A 16,373-nucleotide genomic window follows, 5' to 3' on the forward strand; every position below is an offset into this window, starting at 1 on the left:
GAAAGGAGGAGTGAAGGAATATTGTTAAAAATTTTCACAGTTTCTGTTCAGGTAATAAATGAAAGAATAAATGAGAGAGAAATGTTGGAGGAGATCAAGAAAATGAGCAAGCTGATTAGGGTTTTTCTTAACACATTTTAGCATTTTAAAATATGGAAAACAATCTGTTATGTAATTCTCAGAAATACTTCAGGCTGTATTAATTTAGTGTATCATTTGAGATATTAAAGATATGTGTCATTAGATAACTTAGTATAATATGCATACTTCAGGAGATATGCTGTGATCAATGACTAATTTATAAGAAATTCATAAGCTGTGTACAAAGCCTGGGAAAAGATAAAGCCTGCGGAATGTTTAAAAATCAGACAAGAAGAGTGTTAAGAAGCTTGAAGAGTCATTAAATCTGACCAATTTATACATGTTTTTCAGCAGGGTGTTGATATAAAAGTTGATCTGTTGGCTAGGAACGAAGAGGTTTTGCATCATTGGTTTTATTATAATGCGATATGTATTTGTGCCATCTGTATTGCTAGGAATATGAATTTGACAAGCATTGCTAATATGTAAGTACTTGTCTATTTAGTTGCCTGCCGACTTCCTGTAGAGGAAGCAACAGACTTCTAATGGCAAGTTAAATTTTATCTCTTCCACCAGTTTGTTGTAGGATCCGGGAATCCCCCAAGGTATTTTGTCTTCACTCCCGTTAGATTATGAAACCTACCAAGCATAATTATATTAGTTTGCATGGATTCAGTATTTGTCAGGGCCTGCATTTAATTTTCTGTGTCATCTGCAGGACTCACTGCTAGATACGAAAGATGAAATTGAGTATCTATCATCTTGTTAATAAAACCTTATTTGGAATCTCAGAACAATGATATCCAGTTGGATGCCTAAAGTAAATATTCCGAATAAACTGTGTAAAATTAGGTGGGATTTTTAAAGAGAAGTCCCCAGGTAAATAGGAATCTGTCATCACCACTGCCAGAATTCCATGCTAAGAGAAGCTCATATGCCAAGTTTGACAATATACTTAATACCCCATAGTCAATTGTGTCAATAGCTGCTGAGAGATCTAAGAAAACTAACAGTGTATAATCTATTTCTGAGGGATGACAAGAACAATTATTGACTGTATTTTCAGGTTCATTTCTTCATTGGTGGTACATCACTCAAAATGAAAATAACTTCTAAAACAAATTATTAAAATGGAGGAGTGCGGAACACATTATACTGTATATAAGGTGTCTACTTAAAATACAGTGGTGTCTCACTTAGTGACGTTAATCCGTTACCGGAAAAACGTTGCTAAGCGATTTCATCGCTAAACAGAATAAAAAAGCCCATAGAAACGCATTAAAACTCCATTAATGCATTCCTATGGGCTTAAAAACTAACCTTATGCGAAGATCCTCCATAGGGGTGGCCATTTTCGATGCCTCTAAAGCGAGGCAACACAGCGGGTGGCCATTTTGTTTTTCCGGCAGCCATTTTGAAACCGCCAATCAGCTGGCCGAAACTGGGGGCTTTGCGGTGATCGCTTCCCCGTGATGATCGCAAAGCGATTTTTCCCCATAGGGACCATTGCTAAGTGATCACTCTTGCGATGGCCAAAACCCCATCGCTAAGTGATTTCGTCGCTCAATGGAGTGATAGCTAAGCGAGGCACCACTGTACTAAATTGACAATATGACAATTACTTTATCCTTATGGTATATTCGTAGCATTCTTTTGGCCAAGCTATATTCCAAAATGATATAAACATACTCATTTGAAGCTGCCTTTGATTTGAATTTGAAACAATTATAAATCTGGCTTTCCTTGTGTTAGATTTGTTAGTTTAATTGGGTTTTATTTTCTTGTTTTATAATCCAGCTAGCTATCGGTGGTATATTTGGAGATTTCAGTTCCAACAGTTCCAATTTTTGTTACTATTATTAAATTAGAAGCTATTGCTGCATTTAATCCTGTTGCAATATTTCCGTTTTATTGGACAACATATACTGTCAGTGGATCCATATGGTAACAATATACTTTTAAAACCTTGTATAATTTTTATAACTTATATACAAATATATAGCTTATATAAATGTATATATAACTGCTCTCAGCAGTTATCGATCTACCTCATAAAAAAAGAACAAAGTAAGAAATAGTGTGCCAATATTTTTAGAGGCGTCACCCCAAAAAGTTAAATTTATAAGAAGTGAAAATGTAGGATAATTTTTTGTAGATTTATGTACCGTTCTTAAAAAGTAATTTCCCCAATCTTAGTTCCATGATTTTTTTTTAAAAATTGTGTAAACTGTCAAATTTTAATAGAAAATTAACACAATTTTTTAAAAATAAAGGTGTTATAGAGTAGAACCCTTTAACAATGTGTCAGATCTATTGTATTTTGATCATAATCTTCCCTCCTGAGTGTAAAAAATAGCAGTTAAACATCTTACTTGAAGCCACAGAAAAACAGATAAATGTTTCATACCCTCGAGTCACATCCCAAGAGACAACAGAGGGTTATTTATGATGCAATCCCATTAAAAAAAAATTTGTAGCGGTATCTACATATGTTAGTTTATAGCCGCAGAGATGCCAGTGAAGATTTGTACAGCCCTGTATTCATTTGTGTATTTATCAAATTTGTATTCTGCTCTCTTCTCCAAAAATGAGACTCAAGGAAACTTTTGTGAAATGCATGATGGGTTATACTCATGGATTCAAAGATAAACAAGACAGAAAGAAATGAAATTGAAAGCAGTACAGGTTATGAGAATTGTATTAATGCTTAATGCTTAATGCACTTGGCATGCATTGTTATGCATTTTTTAAAAACCCTTAGTGGGCATAGATTTGCTGCCTGTGGTATTTTTCATAGTGGTAGCCCATGAAATGTCACTTTCTGGGGTAAGGATACCTCAAATCCACTGGATCCAAAGTTCCTGTGTTTTCCTAAGTGGCTCTATGTTTGGATCTCCCCACCTGTAGCATCGTAGAACTGCCATACGTATTTTCTGTCCTGTTGAGATCAACAGAGGAGAACAAACGAAAACAGTGGAAGAGATCAGAAGTCAAGACCCTCCCCCATCTCTTGTCTTGTCTGGCTTACTGTGAACCAGCAGAGCTTTGGAAGTAGTAGGGCGTTTCAAGTGACAAAGGATACCGGCCTTACAGTAGTAACAACAACTAAAAATATAACTTTTCATCAAGAAATCCTGTTCTGCCATTCAATATATGATTGAATAAACTGATAAGAGTAAATATACATGTCTCTCCTGTAGTAATGCGCTGAACATTCTAAATGTTAAAATTATGCATTAGACATCTTGAAATATTTTCTGTTCATTTTGAGATTATCATTGGAATATCAAAAATAGTGTTTCACATTGGTACAGTATTTGTGAAGTAAGAGTTAGTTTCACAATAGGATTGTCCTTAGTGGCTGGCAGCCTGAGAGGGTTTTTTAAAATGGATTGTTGTGCTCAGTTATTTTTAAATGTATTTTAGTATTGATTTTATTGACTATTTCAATATAATATTTGTTTAATTCTTTTTAAATATTTATATACTGACTGTTTTTAGCTTTTAAATATTGTTTTTTAATTGTTGTAAGCCACCTTTTAAGGAGAAAGGTGGGGGTAAAAATAGTTTAAATCAATCAATAAATCAATCAATGAAAGGAAAAAGTTTTTTTCATTTGAATGTATTGAAAAAGATAAGATGTTTTGCTGTAAAATATTGTAGATTCACCACTTTCTTTTGATTTAAGAAGTTCAGTGATTTTAGATGTTACTTGGATAAAAGCTATTTCATGAAGTTATCGTCAGACTTGTAAATATTGTCTAAGTTACTAGATCCCTGTTAGGAATTACTACAGCATCTGTTCAAAATGCTGCTTCTTAAACTAAGATACACAATTTGCATATTTATGGTGCACTTCTTCAGAATGCAGAACTTGCCTCAACATATTAGAGACACATTGTGATGAAACATGGCCATTTATATCTTGAATGTATGCTCAGAGGTTGTTTCTTCTCATTTGGTAAAAAAGATGTAATAATATGTGTCTTTAGTTCCAGAAAATATTACATTATAAAAAGTAATATTTAATTAAAAATACACACATTCTGTTATATATATCTGACATTGTTTATCACATTTTACACATTTTGTGGCATGAACTGACTTTATTTTGCAGGTTTCTTCTTAACATACGTAACCGCAGTAAGTCTCTGGGATTTGTGGAAAATCATGTAGAGATCATCTCCTAAACTCCTGTATCTTTACTCAAGTGAATGTATTTTCCCTTGTTGGAATAGACCAGTTTACTTAATATTTCTTATCTATTTATGTCTGTTTAGCTCTCCGAGTAGTGACATAAAACATAAAACTTTACCACTTTCTGGAAAATGCAGTTAATGACATTGCTTTGAAAACTGATACATGTGTTACCATCAGCCATACTGGATAGTCAAATTTTCTTGTTTGAGTATTTTCCTTTTTCTACATGTACTCTCTGAGGATAATCCTTAGTAAATAGTCCTATTATGGTGTTGTTTGATAACTTACAACAGGATATGCTTGCTTTTATAACACAGATGGTGATTTTACAGCTCATGAGTCATGTTATTGAAAATGGGAATAACCCTGATTGAAAATACTGGTCCCCTACTACAGAATTACTTCTATGTGTATTCATTTTTACTAGGAACTCTTTCTGCATAAAACAACCAACTCTAAACACCTGACTTTAAAACCTAATAGAGCTGGAATCCTATGGTTTATTGTTCCACGCAGGCCAAAATAGGTCAAACAGTGTGTTCATATGTAAGCAGAATGGAAAAAAAGGACAAAATGAAACAATATCAATTGTAGGTTATAGCTGAAGCAAAACTCCTCTTTCTTCTCCAGCATTTGGTAGCTGAGCCAAGACTGGCTCCTGGCTCCTCCCCATTCCAAAATGAACTACCTAAAAGTTAAGCCCTAGGTGCGTGTTTCACCTTCCCTCTTAAAGCTAACTTTTCTGTGACAAGATGATAGTATATTTTCAGTAATGGCAACAAAACCAATCCCATCTGTAGAAGAAACTATATCTACCATAATCAGTAAGGGTGCTACGGTCGATATTGCATTTCACTCTCTTTTTTTCCATCAGCCATCTTGAGTCTATTACCAAATTGCAAATTGGATCCATTGTGTTTGTGTTGCATTTTGAACATACAATACATTCCCTTTTTCCCCCCTCGTTGTCAGAGAAGTTGCTGCATAGGGAATTCAGCTTGAATTCACTGGGTAGATAATAGAGAAAAATCAGTCTATTATAACTCATCATAATTGCACTGATTAAAACTTGGTGAAGCCGTGTCAATCTATTGGTTTCTGGTCTATGTAAAATTTTGGATGTGGGAAACTGAAAAGGAGAAGGGAGATGGAAAATGTTCTTCTTTTTCCTGTGGATGATGGAGAGCTCAGTGAGTTAGGTATCTGGATGTAGAACAAGAGTTTGGGAGTTCAGTTCCTTACGGTGCCTCCTAGTGCCTCCTGGAGTGTGGCCTTGGGCAAGCTGCACAGTCCCAGGATGCCCCCAGAAGAAGGGAATGGTAAATCACTTCTGAGTACTATCTATCTAGAAAACACTGAAAAGGATCACCATAACTCAGAATTATGACTTGACAGCATGCCATTATTATTCAAAAATACCAAACATAGTCAGTCAGAATTATAGAAACATTGACTGGTATGATGTAACAGATACAAGTTTTAACCTAAAACCAAAGTATCTGTTAAATATGCATGCTATTCCTGATCATCATCATCATCATCATCATCATTATTGGATAATTAATTAAATTTTAATCCTGTGGTCTTTGACTGTAAATGAGAAATGATGAACTTTCAGATAGTTGGTCTGGAAAGGATATAGGACTGCCATGTTCCTGTATTGTTTATTTATTTATTAACAAGATTTAACAAATAAACCTGCACTTCTGTTTCTCGAGAAACACTCAAGGAAATTTGCAGAATACACTAAAAACCATCAATTAGAAACATAGTCGCTGTGGGCTAAACCGCAGAAGCCTGTGCTGCAGGGTCAGAAGACCAAGCAGTTGTAAGATCGAATCCACGTGATGGAGTGAGCGCCCGTCGCTTGTCCCAGCTCCCGCCAACTGGTTCGAAAGCATGCAAATACAAGTAGATTAATAGGGACCACCTCGGTGGGAAGGTAACAGTGTTCCGTGTCTAAGTCGCACTGGCCATGTGACCACGGAAGATTGTCTTCGGACAAAACGCTGGCTCTATGGCTTGGAAACGGGGATGAGCACCGCCCCCTAGAGTCGAACACGACTGGACAAAAACTGTCAAGGGGAACCTTTACCTTTAAATCAAGCAATTAATTTTTTTTCCTAAAGGACAGCAATTTCAGTTTACAGATTTCATAGTAGAAATTGCCGTGCAGCTGAAATAAAAAGGTCTTTACAAAGCGAAGTAAAACTGTAATGGGGATGGAGGAAATAAGCCTGCTATGTCAAGGATGTTGAAGTCTGGAGCATTTTCACTAGAGATGTGGGTATTTGTATATGAATACCCCCACACAGGTGGACATAGCGAGGGTCCAGTCCCCTGGGGCTGGACCATCCACTCACCTTCCACCGTTGCGATCTGAGAGCCACTCCTGGCAGGAGGCGAGAGGACAAGCCTCGCTGTAAGGTCGAAAAGTGGCTTGCAGACTGTGAGCTCTGGAGCAATAGGAGGGGGGCAGAGAGCCCGCGGCAACAGCGGAAGGTGAGTGGACAGTCCAGACTCAGGGGGCTGGACCCTCATTATGTCCACCTGTGTGGAGGTGTTCGAATACAAATACCCCCATCTCTAATTTTCACTTCAACTTTCCACACTAGACATAACCACTGAGAAGGCCCAGTCCCATATAAGAACTGCATAATACCATAGAGGTGGGATGCAATAGAGACTGTGTATGCTATAGAGAATTTGCCTATCTCAATGCATAGGCAAATTAGTACTGAAGGATAGTGTTTCCAACATAGCATAATCAAAACAATTTAACTTAAAGTAGCGTTTTGAACATGACTTTTAAAACAATTTTCAGGACCATAAAGTTATAAGAATGAAGTCACATGCTCCCAATATTTGGCTCTAGTCAACATTTTACCTGCCTCATTCTGGACCACCTAAAGTTTCTGAACATTTCAAAAGCAGAGAGCATTGAAGTTACTAAGTCACAAGCAATATTAAAATGAAGCAAAGCATCAGTACAAAATGTGGTAGTTATATTAATATGCAGAACATGAAAATTGCAGGAGGGAATATTTCTTCATCTTGGTCCTTCTGAATCATACATTAGGTACTCTATGGGCATGTGCAAGAATAATCAGAAACATCTAGAGCTCAGCAACACCAAAAGACTCCACCTTCTCTCTCCACTACTCTCCTTAGTTCTCTCTTTTCTGCCACTGAGAAAACAGAGGGAGATTCTAGAACTCATTCCTCTCTTTGATTCTTGTTGATAGACACATCTTAGAGATTTTGCTTAGCTTTCTTTTTATTCTTTTCTCTTAGTTCTGGTTCAAGTGATGCTGGTGACATGAACATGGTCTGTCAGAAGGAGAGTGGAAAATTCCATGGTATAGTCCTGTGTGATGATGGGCAGGACCCAATTATTTGTGGCAATGAAGCACCAGGTGTTGAGATAAGGTACAAGGGTAGAAGGGTAGGGAGTGGAAAGGGACATGACTCAGCTCTTAGTCTTGGTAATGAAAGAATCAAAACTCCTGCTTGGGCTTTTTTTCCAATCTTTTAGGTATTGTGGACAAATTGAACTGAAAATAAGATGTGGAAGGCTAGCTGAACTGCACAGATGGCTGAGATGATTTGGGAACCTCAGTCTAGTCATGATAAGTGGCAGTTTAGACTGACCACTTGGTCTAGATTTCCTATCAACAGACAGTGCAGAAGCAAGTCCGCACTATAGGATTTTCAGTTCCCCATCTGTGGTGACCTCTGCTCAGAGAGAGATAACTTCTGCTCCTCTTTACTTTCTATACCCCCATTGCACTTCTTTCCAGGGGCTGAATGGCCATACTCTTTACTCTTTGTCAATGTCCACAGGGCATGTCACTTACTGCACGCCTGTCTACAGGATGATGTTATTGATGCTGACAGGTATTCAACATCAATAGGCCAGCTCCATTTTACCAATGGGGTATCACCCTCTCCTTCCAGTTTGAATGCTCACTACCAACAAAACTTGACACTGGGACAACAGCATTGTGAGAACTCCTCTTCTCCATCTTGAGGCCAAGACAGGTCTTGTCAAGGCAGTCATCACTGTACAGCATCTTCATCAGAGACTCAATATTCAGGGGAGAGCAATAGCCAAAGCATCTACCAGCACTGAGGTCTTTTGAAGTCTCAGAATCAACAGTTGGAGTGAAAGAACCCAAACTGCCCTGACTCAGGAGTGGAGACTGCTGCTTCTAGCAACCTGAAAGACAGCACAGGGTAATACCTGTGCATGTAATACTTCCTCTTTGGAAGAGGAGAAGGATAAGTTATCACTGGACTTGATGTCTTTTGTGACCTCTCCTGACTCAAATGTGGGTGACTCATGTTGTGGATGGTGAGGTCCCTTTAGATTGATATCAAGAGGCTATCACCTCTGGGTTAACCCTTTTATTTGATTCAATTAAATACTGCTCCCCTGATCCAGTTATTACTCCTGCTGTCTATTCTTGAGGAGTCGTGGCAGAAATCTTTTACCCTGCCTCCAACATCTTGAAGGGTTGAGAACCTTTACATGGTGTAGGACGAGGAGGCTCAGTTCTTTTTTAAACATCTGAGGCCTAAGTCTCTTATGTGTCCAGACCCAATGTAAAGAATGAAAGCATACCACCCTTGTCAACAGTGATGGGCAAAAGATGGATCTCACTGACCACCCCACTGGGTATTAGAGTGGTGAACTGCCAGGCCTATCACCATTTTCTTTGAGAGAAACTGAATTGCTTACCAGAGATCAAGAGAATTCTGGCTCTGACTTTCCAGCAGGAGGCTCTCTCCTTAGCTGCTCACCAGGTCTACTCAGTGCATCATGCACAGCAAAAACCATGTGGTTCTCCATCACTATGTTTGGTTCAGATTGACAGGGATTTTGGAAGAATCTTGCACTTGCATCAAGAATAGTTTCTTTGACAGGGAAGGCCTTTTCAATGAAAAAAACTGGTGATGTGATGGAGAACCTGTACAAAAAGAGAAATACAGCAAAGCCAGTATAAACCGCAGTGGCAGCGTTCTCAACCTTAACATTCCTTCAAGCCTTTAATCGACAGGGCTCACAAATCATCTCAGCCATCTGTGCAGTTCAGCTAGCCTTCCACATCTCATTTTCAGTTCAATTTGTCCACAATACCTAAAAGATTGGAAAAAAAGCCCAAGCAGGTGTTTTGATTCTTTCATTACCAAGACTAAGAGCTGAGTCATGTCCCTTTCCACTCCCTACCCTTCTTCTCTTGCACCTTATCTCAACACCTGGTGCTTCATTGCTACAAATAATTGGGTCCTGCCCATCATCACGCAGGACTATACCATGGAATTTTCCACTCTCCTTCTGACAGACCATGTTCATGTCACACCACCACCAGAGACTTTGAAAAAAAAATTCAAGTTAATCCAGAAGGATACCATAATACCAGCCCACCCTGGCCTCAAGCATTTGTGATTTATATTGTCAGTACTTCACAGTCCCAAAGAGAGATGGGAAGGGGGTGTTAATTGCAATTCTAGATCTCAAGGGTTTTAACTCCTACATCCGTCCCAGAAGTTTTGCATGGTGACATTGGTGCTTATACTACCCTTATTAGAGAAGAGAGTTTGGGTTGTGATGGTGGACTTAATGGTTGCCTGTTTTTATGTAACTGATTCCCAGTGTGGTGTAGTGGATAGAATGTCACCATTTATCACATAAACAGAGCAGCTCACACTCAATCTCTCCTCTGCCTTATCATACAACTATGGGATTGGCGTGTCCTGACGTACATATTCCCCATGATTATTCCTGTGACAGGGAAGAACAATGGACTGACAGAAGCCTTGCATCGGCAAAGGACTTGGGTTCACCAGCGACAGTTCCCCAACAGGGTCTTGCTCACTCTTGTTCACAGTTCAGGAGCCCCCAACTGGATCTGTTTGCCATATGAGCCGACTGGAAGTGGAGATGGTCAAGAATTTTCTAAGGGCCTTAACAACTTATACTTGATTGTTCAGGCTCTGGCTTCTCCGTGGTCACTCTGTTTCTCCATCAACTTAAGAGTCCACCTTTTGAGCCTTTGGCCTTGGCAAATATCTGGTTGTTGATCTTCAAGATGGTCTTCCTGTCATCCATAACTTTGGCATGGATGGCTAGCAAGCTGTGTGCATTGACACACAATCCCTCTTCTCTGCAGTTTTATAAAGGTTATAAAGGTGTTTCCTGACTTATTCCTACCTAAAGCAGTTTTGGACTTCCACCTTAACTAGCCATTAGTTTTGCCTATTTTCTTTCCATCTCTGACACTGGACTTGGAGAGAGCCCTACAATCCCTGGATGTGTGCAGGGCTTTGGTTTCCTACATTTCACAGACTGGACAATTTTGGCAGATGGTCAAACACCTTGTCTGCTACCAGGTTCCCAAGTAGAGCCAATCTGTCTTGCCCCAGTGTTTGTCAAAATGAATAGTGACTGCTGTTACCTTGGCTTACCCATTGAGAGATAAGCCACTGCCTGATATCCTCCACAGGAACTCCATGAGTGTGATTGCTACTTCTGTTGCATTCCTGGGTGGTGTTCATTTGCTGGATATCTGCAGAGCCACCACACAGTCGTGACTGTTGACATTTGTGAGGCACTGTCATCTGGAAGTGAGAGCTAAACTCGATGCCTCCTTTGGAAGAGCTGTCCTCTTATCTCTACTGATGTAACAACCCTTCACTGAGCAAGTGAGCTAGCTAGTTATCCAATGCGTGACTCCCAGAGACCATAATTAAGAAGGACAAGTTATTTATCTGAAACTAGTTCCTTGCATGGTCATCTGTGAATTCACACATTCCCTCCCTCCTCTCATCTCTATATATCACACACACACACACACACTCTTGTGGTCAGCAGTGGATGATGGAGAACTGAGGAGGACCAACGGAGAGAGCATGCCTACTAAAGGGGTGGTGGTGGAGTCTTTTGGTGTTACCTATTTCTAGACGTTTCTGAGGATTGTTATGGAAGCACTAAGAGTACCCAGTGAGTGAATTCACAAATGACTGCTCAAAAAAAACAACAACCTATAGTTACAGGTAAATAATCTATCCATCTGATGGTCGTTGTGGGTTTTTCGAGCTCTTTGGCAATGTTCTGAATGTTGTTCTTCTTGACGTTTCACCAGTTTCTGTGGCCGACATCTTCAGAGGACTGGAGTAGGAACTCTGTCCATGCTCTGTTGCTGTTTGTTGGATAGTTGAGTATTTATAGCTATCCAACAAACAGCAATAGAGCATGGACAGAGTTCCTACTACAGTCCTCTAAAGATGCCGGCCACAGAGACTGGTGAAACGTCAGGAAGAACAACCTTCACAACACTGCCAAAGAGCCTGAAAAACCCACAACAACCATCAGATCCCAGCCGTGAAAGCCTTCGAGAATACAATCTATCCATCTCTTAGACAGAAAATACTGTGTAACAAGTTTTTGTAGAAGATATCAGTGGAAGCCTATTGCAGTATACGGCTATTCTGTACACTCTGCTAGAAATTGTAAGACTGTAAGGATAGAGTAAATTGGGTGTGTGTGTGTGAAGGTAGCGAATTCTCAAAAATAAAACAACCTTTCACTGCAAAGCAACAACTACTTGACTTTATTTAATTGGGAAAAATAGATTAAAAATATATTTTCCTGGGAAAAATAGGATACACTGTGTGGATATGAGACATATGAAATTTACTGTAAACTATGATTGTTCTAAAACATAACTTAAGATGTCTTGGTTAATTAAAAAACTATTTTGACAGATCAGAATGTTTTATTTTGTGAATCTAATTTAATTGCAACATCTATCCATAGGAATCAATTGGTTATTGTAAGCTGCATCCATCGTTAATTGATTAAATTTATAATCCTTGCAGAATAATATTTTTCTTCTTAGCAAGTACAAATATGCTAAATTCTTCTGTTTTATTAAATATATATGAATTCCAATGAAAACATTGTTTAAAATCCAGCATTCTGAACCATATGAATTTTTATAAATTACCTTACTGAGGAGGCTATCTAATCCAGTTACAATCTTGTAAAGCTGGGCTCATTACTATTGTTTTTTGTTTGCTAGTGTTCTTCCCCGAAGACTGGTTTGTTAAAGATGCAGCAGTTAAGATATTATCTCCATCACTGTTAGTGAAATCAGTGGCATTGTAGCTTAACCTTTCGCAATTTGGTATGTTGGATTGAGCTGAAAAGTATGTATGCTTTGGATTAGTGCAGTTTTACATTTGCCTCTCTGGTTGATTGCCTTTAGTGTTCATGAAGGAATACCAGTGAATTCTGTTTATAAAATTAGATCACTCTCTAGTTATATGCATATTATCCTGCATGGAAACACGTTTGGATAGTTCCGTTAGGTGGTTAATTTCTATATTTTCCTTGTACTTTGGGGTAGTCTTCATGTCTCTGCATTACTCATCTAGATAATGGGCTATTACATTCTAATCTGTTGCAATTGGAGAAAGCTACCACAACCATTGAAAGACATACAATTCTGGATATTTTCTTACGATATAAATACTTTTTTATTCAGAGTATGCTAGTAGCATGTGTCAGTGGCACCATTCAAATACTTTTTAGCTGATAGCTGTTAAATAGGTGACAAGTGTATGTTGGATGGTAATGGTTTTCAAAAGCTTTACAAATTCTTTCCCATGATGTCTTTTTCTTAGGGTATGTACATTAAATCAACATATGATGGTCTCCATGTTATTACTGGGACAACAGAAAATGTAAGTATTGTTAATGAAGTCTGGTGAGGTCTGGAGCCTTTTTCACCCTAATTTTGGATTATGCTTCCTCCCTTGCTTGCATACCTGTGTGTTAAATGCAAAGGACAAGCATGTTTGGGGGAGGATGGGCTGCACGGGGGGGGGGATCTTGAAAGAACTTGTATTAAACTAGTAGGAAAGTTGTCTGTAAGTATAGTCTTGGAATTGTTGATCTTGTTCAGGAAAGGAAAATGTCTTGCTTTCCTATTTTGCCGTGAATTAAAAATAGAAGTTTTAAATATGCATAATATTTTGCGCTGGAGATTTCAGTGGTGCAATTAATTCTGTTTCCATCTTAATTATTTGCTTTTTTTGCTGGAAATAAAATATGTTAAGGTAGTAAAATCTCTTATAAATGATAGAATTTTTCTCTTCTTGATTTTTTTGACTTGGGTCTTAGAGCCTAATGCCACAGTGTACATATTATACCTTTAAAAGTGCTTGAGAAATCTTAGACATTTGTTCTTTTCATGGAGGTGTGTATGTGTGAAGAAGTTGTGCTCCTGACACCCATTACACTAATATTTCAGCTTCCATGAAAGCATAGATACTATCCTCTTTAGAAGAAACCAGGCAGTAACACATTAGAGGTCCAACTCTAATAATAAACTTAGCATAGAGGGTCCTTTTTCCCATAGTCCAACAGAAAAAAAGGTCCTCTCCTCCAGATAATAAAGTTCAACTCACTAAAATTACCTGTACTCATTCTTTTCATCTTAATGACTGCAGGAGAGTGCCTAGTTAACACACATAATCCAGAATCTGTCCAAATGTGTGCACATACACTCACACACATCCTCTACTTCTTTAATCACAACTTTGTTAAAACTGTAGGAATGGAAGGTGCCTCACACTGACAAATCTGTCTGAGTTTTATATCTGTGAAGATTCTCAGTCATCCAAGTGAGGTTATCTAGAAGTTGAGTCATAGAAACTGGACTTCTTTCTTGTTAGGTTGAAATGTTTCACTGCTCATTAGAGATGGGGGTATTCGTATTTGTATACGAATATGAATTACACCCCCTCAACAGGTGGAGATAATGAGGGAACCCTGATGCAGGCTCTGGGTTCTCTTCCTATTGCTCCAGAGCTCGTGGAGGATTAGCCACTCCTGGCAGGAGGTGGGATGATGAGCCTCTCTGATAGGTCAAAGACTGGCTAATCCACTGTGAGCTCTGGACTGATAGGAAGAGAGTGTGGAGCCCGCAGCAGCACACTCTTGTTACCTCCACCTTTGGGGGAGTATTCGTATACCCCCACCTCTACTAGTTATCCAAGTGTCTTCTTCAGTCCGGGACTCAAGAAGCTACTTGGATGAATAACAAAACCTTGCAACCTAACTTCCAGATTGTCTGGGTTTTCATTGCATCTCATCCACATGGTTGATCCATGTGCTTTATTAAGGCCCTTTGTTAGTTGGTGTGTGGGTGGAGAACCACACAAATCATTACAGCTGCAGAGTGACAAACTTACAACTAAGCTGAATACAGTGGTGCCTCGCTTAACGATTGCCTCGTTTAGCGATGAATTCGCATAACGATGTGTTTTTTTAGAAAATAATATGCACCGTATAACGATGTTTCCTATGGGCAATTTTCGCTTAGCGAAGTTTGGGACCATGCTTCGCATAACGAATGCGATTTTAGGTCCCCTGCTTCACTTAACGATGTTTCTTTTTTCAATTAAAAAAGTGTCTTAGAAGGGTCAAAAATGGTTCTAAATGCTTGGATTCGTTAGAGGACCCCCTAAGTCATGTGCAAACCTGATTTGGCTTTGATCTGACTTTTCGTTAATTTATGGTTATTTTTTTTTCCGGCCCATAGGAACCAATGGACCTGTCAAAATCTGACAGCTCCATGCTTTCCTATGGGGGAAGAAAAAATTCACAAAAAATTAACGAAAGTTCAGATCAAAGCCAAATCAGGTTTGCACATGACTTAGGGGGTCCTCTAACGAACCCAAGCATTTAGAACAGTTGCTGAGTCTTCGCTAATTTTTTGTGAATTTTTTCTTCCCCCATAGGAAATAATGGAGCTGTCAGATTTTGACAGCTGTCAAAAGTTGGGGGGGAAAAATTCACCATAAATTAACGAAAAGTCAGATCAAAGCCAAATTAACTTTTGCATCCGTTTTAGAGGGTGCAGAAGCTAATCCAAGCATTTAAAACCATTTTGACCCTTTTATGACACACTTAATTTTGCAAAAATTGACTTCGCAAAGCCATTGAAATATATTGAGTCAGCTTCAATACATTCCAATGGAGGAAACATTGTTTCGCTTAGCGATGTTTCCTATGGGTTTTTTCGCTTAACAACGGCAATCCGTTCCAATTGGAACGGATTAACCGGTTTCCAATGCATTCCTATGGGAAATGGTGTTTCGCATAGCGATGGTTTCACATAGCGATGTTTTTTTTGGAACGAATTAACATCGCTATGCGAGGCACCACTGTATTTTCCACACATTGGCCACTTTACTTCTTTAAATTGTGAACAGTAACCATATTATAGTAATACATATTATAAGGCCTTCTGCTCATTTGCCTGTTTCAAAGGCATAGAGGTCTGTAGGTTATTGCTGTCGGTGTTGTTTGATCTATAGTGCTTGTGAATCTTTTTTTTTAAAAAAAAAACAATCATTTTAATTTGTGACATCTCTTCAGAAATCATGTTTATTTGGGAGAAAATAAAGATAGGTCTTTCTAATTTGGTATTAATAGTTACTGCACAGTCTTTAGTGATTGTAGTCTGACAGGATTGGATGTAGTTGCTTGAAGCAAATGCTGTCCTAAAGTGTTCCTGTATAACTAAGCTTATTTATGTCAGAATGACAGTTGCAGTATTTCGAAAACAAATAGACAACTCCCAAGTCAGGATATTTGTATGGCCTTTCTCTACCATGTTTCATTCTGACTTCTTGGCTGAAATGCTCTTCTGTAAGTTATGCTACATAAGGCTAATTTCTGGTTTCCCCAAAGGTCCCAAGGACCGAGCTGAGTGGCTTTCATCATAGAGAAGCTATATGGAGCCATAGGTTGGGGGTAGGGGGAGTCTCTAATTTCTGAAAATCATGTTACCACTGCAGTGACTTTACTGCCACCACCAATTTTCAGAAAGCAAAGACTTCCCTTGTCCCAATGGCTCCCAACAACTCCCTCACAACAAAGGGGATTCCTTGGGACCCTGAGGAACTTCAAGGGGGGATTGAAAATGTTTTATTTCTGGAAAGTCGCTGTGACTCATTAATAGGGATGTGACTTTGAGGTTGCCACAAAAGAGAAAAAGGCTCTCATTTTCATTTTGTGA

The 16,373-nt window shown here is 38.7% G+C and overlaps 1 protein-coding gene across 5 annotated transcripts in view; it reads left to right on the forward strand.

Moving 5' to 3' along the window:
- The window catches only part of CNKSR2 (connector enhancer of kinase suppressor of Ras 2), a 234,762-nt gene that overhangs the window by 78,754 nt on the left and 139,635 nt on the right, over positions 1-16,373 (forward strand). For 4 of the 5 annotated variants that reach the window (XM_020789172.3, XM_020789171.3, XM_072994295.2 and 1 more), the window contains exon 7: positions 12,970-13,029. The exons of the other annotated variant lie outside the window; for it this stretch is intronic. In XM_020789172.3, the coding sequence (XP_020644831.2) occupies positions 12,970-13,029 (60 nt within the window). The remainder of the gene's footprint in view (positions 1-12,969; positions 13,030-16,373) is intronic. 5 annotated transcript variants of the gene reach the window in all.

This window comes from Pogona vitticeps, chromosome 3, assembly GCF_051106095.1.
Source record: "Pogona vitticeps strain Pit_001003342236 chromosome 3, PviZW2.1, whole genome shotgun sequence".
NCBI classification, from domain to species: Eukaryota; Metazoa; Chordata; class Lepidosauria; order Squamata; family Agamidae; genus Pogona; species Pogona vitticeps.